Raw genomic sequence first — 14,783 nt, 5'->3', positions numbered from 1 at the left:
GGAAATTAATTTATGGGAATTGCAATTACCCTGATGTGAATTAATGTCGTTTACTTACGCCATCCAAGCAAAATCCTGTTTGTAATCGCTGACTCAGAACTGGAACATCTGCCTCGTATTCTCAATGGGCACTCCCCCTGTAGAGGCCCCTAACACAGCATTTCAGTGCTGTACCCTGCTCCTTGCTTGGTCACAAATGCCTTTTTTCGCCCTATTTGGCACATATGTTCTCTGTCATCCATTTTTTTAAAGTAGGACACAAAACCTTGTTCCTTTAGAGGACATAGGGCTGCCTTCTGCATCACTCCTGAGAACCTGAGCATGGACTTGGTGCTTCATCCAGCTGCTCCATGGGGGAAAGGCCATGCCCTTGTCAAAGTGCTCCTGGAGCTGCAGGTGCCATGGTCCCCCTCCCTGCAGTGAGGTTCCCACGGTCACAGCAAAGGAACAAGGAGAAGCAGCAAAACTCAGACCATTAGCAACTCTTAAATTATAGTTACATATTAAAATAGTTTCTTTAGGGCCTTATTTGATTTAGTGGCACTGCAACTTCACTCCAACTGACTCCTTTGATACTCCCCTGCAATTCCAAGGTGCAACAATGTCCCTGTTCAGAAGTGACAAATTTGCACTGGGAAGACAGAATGTTACCTAAGCACTGTGTTTTCTAAACGTAATTATCCACATGAGTAAGAATCTGTAGTGTTGTGAAATTATGAAAATCATCTGTTCTTTCCAAGCATTATAAAGAGGGCCCCTTGAGATGCAACTAGAAATTAAAGCTGATCTATAATAATTTTCAGAATGCTTTCCAGTTCTGAGCACCTGGATAGTAACAGAAAAGGTATTGTTTTTTGCTGTTTGCCAGACATTTCATTTCCATTTAAAAAAAACTGCAAGAAATCTCCGAGCAATAATTAAACATAAATTACTTTATTCTTTTTTCTTTTTTTTCTATTTTATACTACCAGAATGAGATTGAACTTGACCAACCTGCAGCTTCCCCCTCAGCTTCAGCAACAGTATCTCAGGTACAATTTTGTTCCTTTTAGTTTATTTTTGGGTGGAGGGGTGCTAAGCTGTTTTTCTATGAATTTCCATTGGATCCCAGTTCCTGATGGCATTTAATCTCTAGGACATAGCATGCATTCTCTTCTAAGATTGAATGAAAAGAGTTTTAATGCATTAATCAGTCAGCAGAGGACATCTCTTTGAGTGAGCCCATCTGGGCTCTCGCCCTGCGGGAGGATGTGTCTGCCTGGCCTGGGTAGTGTGAGACAGCCGCGACGGCTCTGCGTGTTGTTGCCTCTCTTTGTGCTCGTGCTGTTGGGTCTCATAGAGGGCAGGAAGATGTTCTAATTCAGTGTTTCCTCTGGCTGGTTGCTGCTAGGGGTCTGACCATGGGGATTACCTGCAAGAGCCCTGTCCAGAGGCAGCATCTTCCGGAGTGGATGCTGTAGCTGGAGTCACTGCTGAAGATGAGAAGTCTGCAGTGTGTGAAATCCCAAATGAAATTATTGGCAACCTTGAGGTACTATTACTAGAAAGCTATTCACTAATTCTGTCTATGGTTAATTAGCTAGCTCAGTCTTAATGAATATAAACTGTGTTTGTGCTAAAGCTGGCAAAAAGCACATCCATATGCTGTAAAAATGTGAATTAGCCTCTATAAATAACTCCTAGTTTAGTCAGCTTACATATGATAAGAAAAAAAACCTCAGTAATATGACAACATATATCTTCAGCCTTACTATGTGTCAAAAACATGGGCCAAATCCTGCTCTCAGTGATGTCAGTGATAAAATTCCTTCTTAGGGGTTCAGGACCAGCTGCTGTGCTAGAGTATATGCAATGTGTGCTTAATATAAATTGTTAGATGCATCTATGTCACACATCCTTCAATTTGTGTAAGAAATGATTCACATATGCCAAATTTAGGCTTTGTCTGGTAGGTGTGTGACTACACAAGAGCTGCCTTAATGAAACAGATCATCTGTCAGTATGTGGTCTTCAGACTCTGAGGGGTCCGTGATTTCTTTCTGTGAGGTTCATGGAAGGGAAGGAAGCTGCTGTCACTGGAATTAACAGGAAATGATTGAAAGACAAATCTGCTAGAACAGACTTGCACCAAGGAGCTGCTGGAATTTGGTCTTACTGGCAACAACTAGGTGGCATTAGGCACTTTGAACTTCAGATACAGCACATCAGACACTATTGACTAAGCAGCAGTTTAATAAATACCTAATATTATCTGAAAATACTGTGGTATTGGTAAATTGCTTTACTTGGACTATGCATCAGTAGGGAATATCAATTAGAATTATTATATTAATTAATATATGAATTAGAATAGATTAGATCGTTAGATCTACCTATTTGAGTTCATATTCCATTTCAAAATGTCTTAAGGAATGGGAGGAAATCTCTGGCGTGTGTTATCTCATTCCTGTCCCTACCAATAGAAAAGCGTAAATACCTGGTTTTCACTTGACCTTGATGCCATTAACATCAGTGCTAAGAGTTGTTTTTTTCCTTTACAAGACTGCACATATTAGAAAAATGCCTTTTTGTTTTTTGGTTTTTTTTGTTTTTTTTTGCAACTCTGGTTGTATACAAAGAAAGTAATTTACCCTCAGGTTTTAATTTTTTAATTCTGATACCAGTGTATCATTTTCACCTGTTTTCTCGGTTTCTTGACCTCTGAAGAAATCTTATAATTAGATTTTTACCTGATTCATGATAAAACTCATACCATTTTTTGTTTCATGTGAAATATGGTTTCACAATCTGCATTATGTCTCAACATATGCATTAACAAGGCAGCTGTTGCTCTAATTGAGTCTAGAAAATAACTTTTAGTCAGGTATCACAGTGCTGACACTCAGTGGTCTCAGCAGTGGCCATAGCAAAGTGTGGTGGCAGAGGATTTTCAGTGGAGGTAGGACAAGAGACAGAGGTGTGTAAAAACTGGAGAAGAAAAGGCATCTGGAGTGGCTGGGAGTTGATTAGCCTAGAGGATCACTGTTCCAGCAACCAAGTATACACATCACATAAAGGGATAAAGACGTATTTGTTGATTCTTGAATTGAATATGGTGAAGGCCATCTCCAAAGATACAAAGTTGAGAGAGAAATGCCAGCCTTTTGCTTCTAATCTGAGCTGATGAGAAATTTGAAAACATTTCAGCAGTGGTTACTCATTGATATATTGCAGAATAACACTAATAGGGATTTCTAGGACTGGCAAGCCACAAAGTTCCTGAAATGTCAAGTTACTGCAAGCACTTCTGGTACAAATCCATTTGCTGTATCAAAATTACCTGAACTCCATTAAGACTATAACTCTGAGTTTTGGAACAGTTTATATAGAGTCTGTAAAAGACCTGTGAGCCTGTCCCAGTTGTTTGAACAAAACTTTATGGCTCTTTGCAATACTGTCATTGCACTCCTTCCATTTCTCTTGTATTTTTGCAGTGATCAATGCTCATACTGAAAAATATGCATAAATTACCCATAAAACACCAATGTTTTGGCCCTTTTTCCAGTGATCCCACATTTCCAAATGCCATAAAATCAGAGATTGCTATGCATTATCACTGCCAAAGATTTCATTAGAATACATCACAACCCCTGTACCTTCCCCACAAATGTTACATTGCAAATTAAACACTCAATGTCTATGGGAGTTTGGATTTCCAGAATGAGATACATATTCATAATTGTGTTTGTAATTAAGACAGACAAGCAGCATCACAGAAATACGGTTTTTTATTGTTCATTTTCAGTAATGCTTTTTAATTCCAGCACTGTTTCAATAAAACACATTACACTAGAGAACAAACATCTGCAGCAAAGGAAACAGTAGGAACAACCAGGTCCCAAAGCAATTTTTCTGATTTGGTGTCTATTGGTAAAGGCTGTCTGAGAATACAGGAAAATTAGCCTATCTCCCAAGACAAGGTTACGTGAGGAATGGCTGTCCCAGATCACTTCCTGCTCATGGCAGCCATGCCATCCATCGGAATTGTGCACGGCAATGTGATAACGTGTTATCACGTAAGGACAGACTGGAGCACCATTCTGTCTGCAAAACAGGAAGGTGTGGAGGATAATGTCTGCCTTGCTGCTCTACACTGTGTCAAGACCACAAAGACAATGTGCAGCCTAAGATAGCTCCATCATAACCACTTCTTTCTTCTGATTTTCTTTACAGGCAGACTTAAATGAAAAGCTGCAAATGCAGGAAGAAGCTTAGACTTGGAGAAGAGAAAAACTGAGAAGTCCTAAATAGCCAGAGAAGAAAGGTGATGCTGAGTTTTGCAGGAATTGGTCAGCAGGGGATGGCACATACAGAGGCTGGCTCACTACCTGAACCAAATTATTTTTGTATAGAGGAAAAGGGTTCTATTAACATTTACCTGGAAGTATTTCATCCCAGTCCCTCAAATTTACGGTGTTCTGCCAGCATTGTTGTTTAGTTTAGACTTAAGTTGAAGATTATAAATAGAAGGACACATCATTAAAACATGTTGAAGTTCAGTTTATTTCTGAATACAAATTCTAACTTAAAAAAAAAAAAAAGCTGTAGTTTCATTCTCCCAGTTGTGAAATACTTAACAGTTTCTGCTTTACACCTATGGTTTTTTTCAGAAAATGTTGCTACAAGGAAAATACATAGAGGGAAAATATTATTTTGAGGCACTGTAGATATAATAAGGAAAGAATTTAATTAACATGTAATTACGCACCTTGCACTGTAGCTGTTCATTAATAATATGTATGTTATTTTGGTTTAATTTGCTTCCTAAGCTTTAAAACAAATTTAATAGCTTACACTTCTTTCTTTCCACCATATTAAAATTGCATAACTGAGGAGTTTGCACTTAACTATTCCAAGAAGAGTTTCTTTAGATTTCAGTGGATTTTTTTCTGGAATGCATGTATCCTTTCATCTGAGAATGTTTCCATATTTTGTCAGACATTATATATAAATATATATATTTCATGCTCAAAAGGATTCTAACCAAATAAATGACCTCAGAAGAACCGGTTGAACATCTACGTTTCAAACTTGCAGCCTGTATTTGTTGTGTCACAGAACTCTGTGCCCTAGAAAGCAAGTGAAATACAAGTCATGCTTTGAAGCGTAAAGGCTGGATTGGATTGCATGTTTAGTGGAATACATGGGAAACAGAGTATTTTATTCATTACGTTTTCATATTTATTTACCACTAAGTAAAAAGTTAGATTTTGTTTGATTAAACATCATCCTCATTTTTTGGTGGTGGTAAATGAAAAAAATTTGCAAGCCTGACTCAGCCATTCAAAAGAAGAAAACAGCTTGTAGCAGTTCTCCTAAAAGGTCTGATTTGATGCTGCCTGACTTTCAGGGACTGCTCCTGGTGGGCACAGTGCTGAGTGTGCAGCTGGAAGGGTCCTTCCCATGTGCTCAGCAGGACGTGATCCCACAGCTGAAGACAACACCCGGTGGCTGTGCCTGGGCACCAGGAGCCTGGGTGTGCCCTGCAGAGTGCGTGCCCAGTGTGGGCATGGAGCTCCTGCAAACCAATGGTTCACTGGTTGAAAGGACAGAGCATTTTACTTGGTCTCATGCACTGAGAAAAATTTTTCCCCTGGTACATGGTAAGGAGAAGTAAGGCCTGTAATGATTCACTTCCAAGTTCTCTTGATTGCTGTTTCCAGTGCTGGCCAGAAAACTAGTGAGAGCTTCCTTTCAGCTATTAAAAGCTGTCTGTTCTGCTTTGAACAATGAAGGAATTATTGAGGCATTAGTAGTTTTACCTTTAAAAAAATATTTTGATTCCTGATGTTCTTTGTTGTTTTATTCCTATGAAATACATTTTTTTGATAACAAAACTTTCTGAAATCAGAATGTCCTTTATTTTGATACATAAATCCATCTCCCAAGACATTATTCTAATGTCACCATTTCCGTAGTTTTGAACTCGAAGGTGAGAACAGAACTTTTGAAGAGAGCTGTCCATATGACAAAGAGTATTTAAAATACTTTTTAGTGAAAATGTGTTATTGGCAATTTAGCATTGTTTAGCACTTCAGACCTAAATCCGAGGGCTGCAACATTCCTGCTGTAGTGCTAAACAGAAAGGGACTAACTATGGTTTATATTAAGACCAATGCTAAACAAAGACTTTTGCCCGTAGCTCTTTCTCCCTCTCACAGATTTTGTAGAACCTCTAGGAAATTTTGAAGTGCTTTGAAGATGAGAAATAGTATATGAACCTCAAGTACTATTGTGATGATTTGTTAGCAGTCAATCTTAGTACATATGCATAACAGCTGAGGTAATGCAGAAATCCAGAGTGAAGTCCAAATCCCACAAACTGTATTTCGTAACCAACTTTCTGCTGAATTAAATAATGCTACCAGTAAAGAATAGACCCTGGGATTTTTGGGAGTGGCAAGGAGGATGATTAGGAGCCTGAGGAAGGGAAGATGAGTAAAAGGTAGACATACCATTTCTCTAAGCAGTTAGAGTGTGAGTTCTGACACAGCATATGAACATCGAATTGAAGAATTCTTTAATGTCTTCAGAATGTTAATATGAAATGCAAAACATCATGCCTTGGATAGATGGGTAAGAACAAAATGTTCAGATGCAATATGGTGCATTAGGAACAGTCTCCATTCTGTATTCCTGGCTTTCCCATTGGTTTAAATCAAGCTTGCTGTTTCTCCAGTCTCTCATGTCATGTTGAGTTACTGCTGTAGTCATCTCTAAAAATAATTATGTTGTCATTCCTGGGACCTACACTTGAGGCTTTGGTATTACTATCTTTGAGATTTTTGAGGTTTTTTGCCACACTGTTGATCTAACAAAGTTCTTTACAATGCACATACACAGCATAGTTCTTAACAGGTTCCCACCCTACAGAGCTCTCAATTTAGAGCAGATCTTGTAGAAATGAGGGGAAGAGGTGTTTTGTTCTACCTTGTCTGCCAGAGAAATGGTGGTTTTCCAAGGGCAGAGGACAGATGACACAGTATAGTTTCTCCTATATAAGGTATAATATTAATGCTTTTTAGCATGTTCATGGCAAAATCCTGGTCTGCACTAGCATTTTATAATGAGACAGTGCACAACTAGTAATTATCCTCCAGTAAAAGAAAGGCTCTATTTTCAGGCAGTGCTTTTCTGCATTACACTGACAGTGTGATGGAAGTTTAGATGGAAAGCAGCTTTTCTAGTAAGAAGCTGGCTTGAAAGTGATGGGAGAAGAGACAAAAAGAGAAGACAGTTTTTTACCTGTTTTTTAGTATTTTGTCATGACCTTTTCTTCTCAAGCCTTTCTTCTCTTCTTTTGCACTGAATTTTGATTTGAATTTGAAAATTGCCACACTTTTTCCTTCCTAAAATTGTAACCGGCATTCCTAGAAAAATTGATTTCCTAGAAAAGCCACTGTGCGTAGGCTTCAAATTCAGCTTTTCATAAGTGAGAATAAGACATTTTCTTCAATAACTTACATTGCCAACCTGACCACAAAACATGGGCAAAGTCAGCACTGGCCTGTTTCAGTCAGGCTCTTCAGCACATGATCCAGCTGACCACTCAAACATGTTCATCTAGATGGGCGTGTTGTACTTACCTGAAAAGCCTCTGGAGCACAGGTTTGACCCTGGGCTGACCCAGAAGGGTGTAGAAGAGAGAACCACAAAGTTCTGTCAGCTGGCAGTCTAGGGTGGGCTGTGCTCAAGGTGAAATCCTCTCTGCTTCACCACCCTTCACAAGGAAGTGACAGCAGTGACAAAACACTGTGCTGCTTGCCACAAGCAGCTCCAAACTGAATGTTTGGAATGAGCATTTCAGCCCATTTTGTTGTGGCACTTCGAGTGTGCAGAGCAAGCTTTGGGCTCCAGCAGTTGTGGATTCAGATCACATGTACCCAAAAAAAAAAATCAAAGGATAGTTGCAGTGACTCATGTAATTGCGAGTCCCATTCAGATGCAGGACCTTAAAGAGGACATGGAATTAGTAATGCTGCAGAAAGGACGGAATGTAAAATATTTCCAGAGTAGAAACAACCTGACATTTTACATAGTGGACAGCTTTAAACTCAGTAGTGCTACGCTAAAGCCTATGCTGTCCTTGACTCAACAGAGTGTGCGCTAAAAGGGAGGTTTGTTCATGCACAATTCTTCACTCACTAGGCCTGCTGGGAGTTGTGTTTATTTTAATGTGTTTTTGAATGTTTCTGCAGCTGACTCAAAGAACAGAAAAGGAAAAGGTGAGTTGTTACAATGCACCCCACCCAGAAAGGGTAGGGGGAACAAGAGGGGAGACCTGTGGCCTTGACATCTGGAGGCTGTGAGGAAGAATGGTCCAAAAAAGTTATTCTCCTAAATAAGCATGGTACTTCTGTGTTCCTGGGGAAAGCTGGTGGAACTGTATCACTTCAGGATGCCGATGTGCATGGTCATTCATGGTGGGAGCCTCTGGAAGTTGTTTTCAGCACCTTTTAAGGTGAGCCTCTTCTTCTAGTGACTGCAAAGGTAGCATCAGGATTTTGCCTCCCTTCGCTGAGGTTGGTCTACATGAGTATCTCAAAGTTCTCATTTCTCCTTTTCCAGCCATTTCTGAAGATCTTTCATACAACATTTTCTTGACATTTGAATCTTAACTCTTTTAAACTTCCACCAAGATAATTTTCTTTTCTATTTTTATGATTGTATTGATTGTTACTGTAAAATGCAGGCGAACCCAGTGGGAAGAAATGAATGATGTCCAACTCCAGTTCAGAAGGCTGAATGATTTCTTTATTACAGCTATGCTATAATACATTAATATACTATATAAAGGAAGATACTAAAACTACATACCTACTTTTTCTAAGTACCATATCTAACTAACTCACAACTTGTGACCTTCTCACGAGAGTCCAGACACAGGTGGATTGGATTGGCCATCAGGCTCAAACAATCCTCACCAGAATCCAATCAAGCAATCACCCCAGGTAAACAATTCTCCAAGCATATTCCACATAGGAAAAACAAGGAGCAGAAATAGAAATTGTTTTCTCTTTCTTTCTCTCTGTGCACCTCTATGAAAAATCCTGAGAGAGAGAGAGAAATGTGTTTGCCACAGATTGTAACATAAAAAATGTCTTATCTGAGTAGAGCAGGATCCAAGTATCCCCAGCTGCTACCTTTGGCATTGGCTGTGGGAGATGCTTAGCAAAGAGCATAGGAGCAGGGCATCCTAAGGGCATACCCTTCCATGGACTGGTGCTTTAGAAACTTGTGGAGCCCCAGAGTATGCACCCATCAGTTGAAATCAAAGGAGTTTGTCTAGTCTGTTTTTGACCTCAGCTGTGCTCCTGCCCACCCTACTATTCAGTGGCAGTAAGTTCCACACTGTCATGTTGGTGATGAACCCCAGCTGCAGTGGATACTGAAGGCTCAAATTTCCTCAGCTCAGTGGCTTTCAAGATCCTCAGCTGTATTGGTGACTTGTGTGTCTTGAGAGTGGATAACCAGGAAGGCACTGACTTTTCGTGTACAGCAGGAGCAGCTGAGACCCAGGTAAGAGAAAGCATCTGTCAGTCTCTACAAGACTCAGCCAGCATTTATGCCCTGTTACTGTTTGTCACTTCTTTTTGTGCCATATCTAACTTGGATTAATCCTCCTGAGTAGAGATGCATCATTCAGTCTTCATCTGTGTGTCAAGGGACACACAAGTGGCCCTGCCTGGACAGAAAGATACTGACAAAGGGAGGGAAAATGACCATCTTTGGTCTGTCAGGCAGACAGCAAATAGTTTACTATTCCAATCCTTGGAGCATGTAAGTCATGCATTACCATGCAGCTCTGAGAGGAAACTTTGCCCTTTGATTGTTTTCCAAAGAAATGTTCTCAATTTCTTTTCTGCCAAATTCATATTACAGATCATGCTAACAAATTTTCCCAAGCCTTCTTGACCTTCTCCCTCCTTTCCAGTAGTAAAAGAAATTTCACTCATGGCAGGGAGATGTTGAAGATTACTAAATTTTGCTGATTTAGGAACAGACTGAATGAAACAAGCTTAAAAATATGTAGATAGCACATTTCAGAATGCAGTTAGCTCTGCTGTTAAGGAAAATGATACTTGTGATAATTCTGCTGTTTGACAGTGTGTTAGAATATTGCCTGCTAATGGGTAGGTGGGGAGGCTGCACATGCTCCCTCATGATGATGGCAGAAGTGTGTGTATGGCCCTGGCGAGCCCTGATTAGGGAGGATATTGGTTTTGGTTTCTTTTTCTCCTTATTTTTCCAGTAAATCTGTGCCTGGTCTCGCTGAAGTAAGGCAAGGTAACAGCAATGCTTTGCTTCAAACGAGGTGTTTTACGTCTATTGGAGCTTGGGGGGCTCAGTGTTTAGTAGCACCACTTCCTCTGTTACTGACTCATTTGTAAAAAGCAGAGTGAACATGAGAGGCCTCCAACCTGAGTTAGGATTTTGGGGTGTTTTCTGAATGAACAAGGTGAGAGGAAGACACCCCTTTGCTGTGCTTCCCTGCTGTTGACAGTTCTGGTATGCAGTCATCACAGGCAGTTTTGCCACTAACCCCAGTTTTTCACTAGAGTTTTTTACCTGGCATCTGTCTGGATAAAAGAGGGATGCAGATTTTTGTGTTGGTTTTGCTCTGAGACCATTCCAGCCTTTTTTTGAAATGCCACATTTCAACTTAACAAATCGCTGGATCATGCAGTTCTGATGCCCCAGAAACCATTTTCAGTGACATACTACAAAAGCAGGACTGATACAGATCTCCTGACTGCATTTCAAAGACATACCTTTGCATGACAGGGTTGCAGATGAGACTTTAATTCTGTAGAGCTCAGTAGAAAGATGTTCATTTGCTACCAAAGGCTCTCACTTTAATTTTTTTATCTTCTACTCTAATTTTCTGTGAGTAATATGGATACGGGGGCTGATCTACTATTAAAGTAGGGGGATCAATTATTCAATGAATTCTTTTACTATCAATGTCAATATTTCTGTGAAATTATTATTATGTAGGGCTACATGAAGGTATGTCTTTGTTATATATGTCAGCTTTCAATACTGTCTCCCAAATATAAATTATGAAGAAGATTTTTAAGCCCGTGATCTCAGTTTTACTAACTCCCTTCTCGGACAAAATGCTTCTTGATCTCACTAGGCAGATTTACCGTGGTGTGACTCAGGTGTGCTGGAGCAGGGCTGGGGCTGGGGCAGCAGCAGCAGCTGGAGGTGAGCCAGGGGGGCTGGGCAGGAGCCAGGACAGCCGGGATGAGCCCCTGCCACGCCACCTTCAGCTACATGCTGAAAGGTGGCTGCCACACCACAGCCTCACTTCTGCTGAGGGTTTTCTCTGAGTAAAAACGGAGTTTTAAGCATGAATCCATCAGGCTCAAAGAGAGAATTGGGATCTGTTTGCACATCCCTGCATTGCGTTCTGAGCAGGTTAAACACGTGTGTGTGTGTGATGGTATTGAGAAACAGAGTGATTTAGATGGATGCACATTATTCCTCAGCTCTGTGTCAACAATCAAAAATGAGCTTTTGGATTTATTAGTTCCCAATCCTGCACCTATCTTAAATCATTACCGTATAATAAGGACTCTATATGGTGCATTGTCAATAAAACCTAATATTGAGAAGATTACCAATCGTCTAGTGCAAATGGAGAGCACTGTAAATGATTTAGAGAATACGTGTCAAACGTTAAAGCTGTCTAATACCTTCTAAAGTAGGTTGATACTCATAAATCTAAGATAAACGACCTGTAAAACCACTTAAGAAGAAATAATACTCATTTAATCAGGCTTCCAGTGGAAAGACTGGATAGGAGAGAAATTCATAAGGAATTATGAAATCTCTTCTAGTTCAGGACTTTGTTGATACAGAATGCATTTCAAACATACATTTGATAAGCAATTTTGGTTACTTGAAACTACTGTTGTAATAGCACTAAATTATGGCCCCACTGAAAAAAGAAAAGATCAAAGGGCATTTCTTTTATGGTTTATTGAGCTCTTATTTTTCCAGATTCAGCACTGTGTGTATCAGATGGAGATATAAAAAGTATTCATTGGAACTACTGTTTTGCTTAATTACAAGGATGTGGTGTTGAATTGGCTTCTGTCGGTGTGGCTGTCCATACTCACTGATAACAGTAGTTTCATTATCGCATTTCCCTGGGAAGAGCAAGTCATCATTTACTGGGACAAGCCTGGTAACAAATATAGTGAAACAGTCTCCATGTTTTCACAGAGCTGAGTGTTAACTTGCACAAACTTGGTCTGTTGAGTTTAGTGGTCTTTTGTATCTTTTTATCCCCCTCCGCCCCAGACACACTTGAAGGGTGGCTAAATGTGTGTGGCGGAAAAATTAGGTCATGATTTTCACTACCAAAGGTCTGATTCTTCAGTTCTTGCGCAGACAAAACTTCGTTCCCTTCAATATGTTTTTAAGGCCACTTGTTAATTCCTGTTCATTCTTTTGGCTCTGTGAGTGCCCAGAGTTCAGCATCACTGCCAGCATTTATTAGAAGTTGACGCAGAGCTTTTCTTGAAGCGACTGTAGTGGTATATTTAGCCGTGGAGCAATCTTTCCAAAGAGCACTGTGCTGTGACTCATGTGACTCTGCTGCTCTGCTGACCCTAGCAGACTTACTCATTGTTTACATAGTGGCAAACAAGATCAGGTTCTGGCCTGATGCCTTATTTCCCTTGATGCAATAAATGTGCTGCTTGCACATGCATTTTACTTCAGTTCACGTTTTTTAAGATAAACTGGGAATCCAATTTCTTTTGTCTTACTGTGAAAAATAAGGGTGCTTAACTGCTCCTCTGAGTGGAATTGGTGAATGACATGCAAATGCAGCTCAACCCTACATAACTTGTTTGTACTGCAAAAATAACCATGGGATGGCATGGTTATGGTTAAAATGCATTATCCATCACCTTCTTTCTTTCCCTTGCTCTCACAGAGGGCAAAACATAGATGCAAGAACACCTATGCAATAGCTCTGGTCTCACCCAGTCATAGCAGTGGTGTTTGGAATGGTTGGGTTTGTAATGAGCAGGGAGGGCAACCTTGGCAGCACATTCCCACTGGTAAATTTTTGATATACTGAATTCTCTCTGAAAAAAATCTTGTTGATTTACTTTCTTCTTTCTTCTCAGCTGGCATAAAGAGTCATTTTACTAAAATACCAGTTAAACTGAGCATACATTAAAGATCATTTCAGAAATCTGTCAGCCTCAAGAACAGTGCTTTTCCATTTCCTGAGAATACCTTGGAGTAACTGGCTTTGCTACTCCGAAGCAGAACAGCTGTTGTGTGTATGTGTTGTATTTGCATTTTGTGGGGCAGGGTATTTGTTATTAGTTTAAAAAAAAGGAAAAATCAGAGGCAGCAGCTGGACTGAGTTTCACCTGGTGGTTACAGGATCTGTTCTGTTGCATTTTGCTGTTGACAGAGAGCAGAGGAAAATTCACACATGATTGAGAGCTGGAGAAGCTTCGAGCTGAAGCCTTCCATCATGTAAAATGGCTTGTGAAGGGTGCAATTGCATGGAGCTGATCAATTATTATTTAGGTGTCAGTGCTTTTTAAAATCTATGGGGTTTTTTAAACAAACTCTAAGGGACGATAGAAGGAGGGTGATGCTGGATAACTGGCTATTAGTTATTTTATGGCAGTCCAGTAATAGTTATTTCATGGCAGTCAGGTAACTAGTTAACTAGTCAGTGCCAGTTAACCTGGGAGATGCAGATGGCTGGGATTGGATGAGGTATCAGTGGTCTGTGTTGTTGAATCATGAAGAGCACTCAACAGGCAGTCGGGCTGGGGACATCATGCACCAGTTGCAAACCCAGCCCCAAGGGACCTTAGCAGGGCTGAGGACCTGCCCCTCCTCTGTCACGTGTGGGAGACCCCCATTCCTCACTCACAAGCAGGCAAATCACATATGCTGTCCTCAGTTATAATTAAATTAAGGCAGCATACCTATCGTGCTCTATCCTAGCAAGAAACTATTATTTCTTCTTTTATTCTTTTTTGCTTGAATCCCAAGCCATCAATGGCTTTCAAAGAAAAAGGAGGGTTTTTTCTTTAGAAAAAAAATCTATTCAAATTATTCATGATTTCTATCAAGAAGGAACCTTTCCTCTTTCAACTAGCAAAAAAAAGGGGGAGTTTGATCTTCCTCGAAATCGTTTGAGAACCTTGTACATTTCTTTCCAGAACTAAAACTTTCTTACAAAGCTTTGGATATTCAGTGGAATAATGCCTATTACATAATTGAAGCTCAATACAATACCTTGGGGCTAATAAATGGTCTCCTGGTTCTATAGAAAATGTAATAAATCATAATAGTTCTTATTGGGACTAGGCCAGGCAAAAATGACAAAGTTGCTTTTGAAAGTGAGTTATGGCCAGAAATAATCTTGGACCAAAATCATTCTCTTGACTGTCAGGGGGACATTTACTTCCTTTAATTTTCATCCTAGATTTTATGTTGATCCTGCTCACTGAATAAAATCAAGCCCGACAGAGCTGCTACTGCAGCTGTTACAGCTGTAAATGTGAAGAAGGCCATTTAAGACAACTCTGTTTCACTGACTATGTTATTTGGAAAGTATGCAGATTATATTAAAAATGGCTTGATATGTCTTCATTGTGTGGCTTTTCTTTTAAAGGAAGCAAAAGATTCTCCACTATTGAGTAGTTTATTAACATTTCTGATGGCAGCTCTTTCACTTAGAAAATAATTGTTCT

At 39.9% G+C, this 14,783-nt stretch overlaps 1 protein-coding gene across 1 annotated transcript in view; it reads left to right on the top strand.

The window, feature by feature from the left end:
• CABCOCO1 (ciliary associated calcium binding coiled-coil 1) overlaps positions 1 to 5,045 on the top strand; it is a 44,270-nt gene extending 39,225 nt beyond the window's left edge. Inside the window, exons 5-7 of the mRNA XM_068197101.1 lie at positions 972 to 1,031; positions 1,391 to 1,531; positions 4,213 to 5,045. Coding sequence (XP_068053202.1) covers positions 972 to 1,031; positions 1,391 to 1,531; positions 4,213 to 4,254 — 243 coding nt within the window. The 3' untranslated portion in view covers positions 4,255 to 5,045. The remainder of the gene's footprint in view (positions 1 to 971; positions 1,032 to 1,390; positions 1,532 to 4,212) is intronic.
• The last annotated feature ends 9,738 nt before the right edge of the window (positions 5,046 to 14,783 follow it).

The sequence above is a fragment of the Anomalospiza imberbis genome, chromosome 8 (assembly GCF_031753505.1).
Source record: "Anomalospiza imberbis isolate Cuckoo-Finch-1a 21T00152 chromosome 8, ASM3175350v1, whole genome shotgun sequence".
Lineage (NCBI taxonomy): Eukaryota > Metazoa > Chordata > Aves > Passeriformes > Viduidae > Anomalospiza > Anomalospiza imberbis.
Note: the sequence above shows the minus strand (reverse complement) of the source record. Positions and strands in the feature narration are given on the sequence as shown.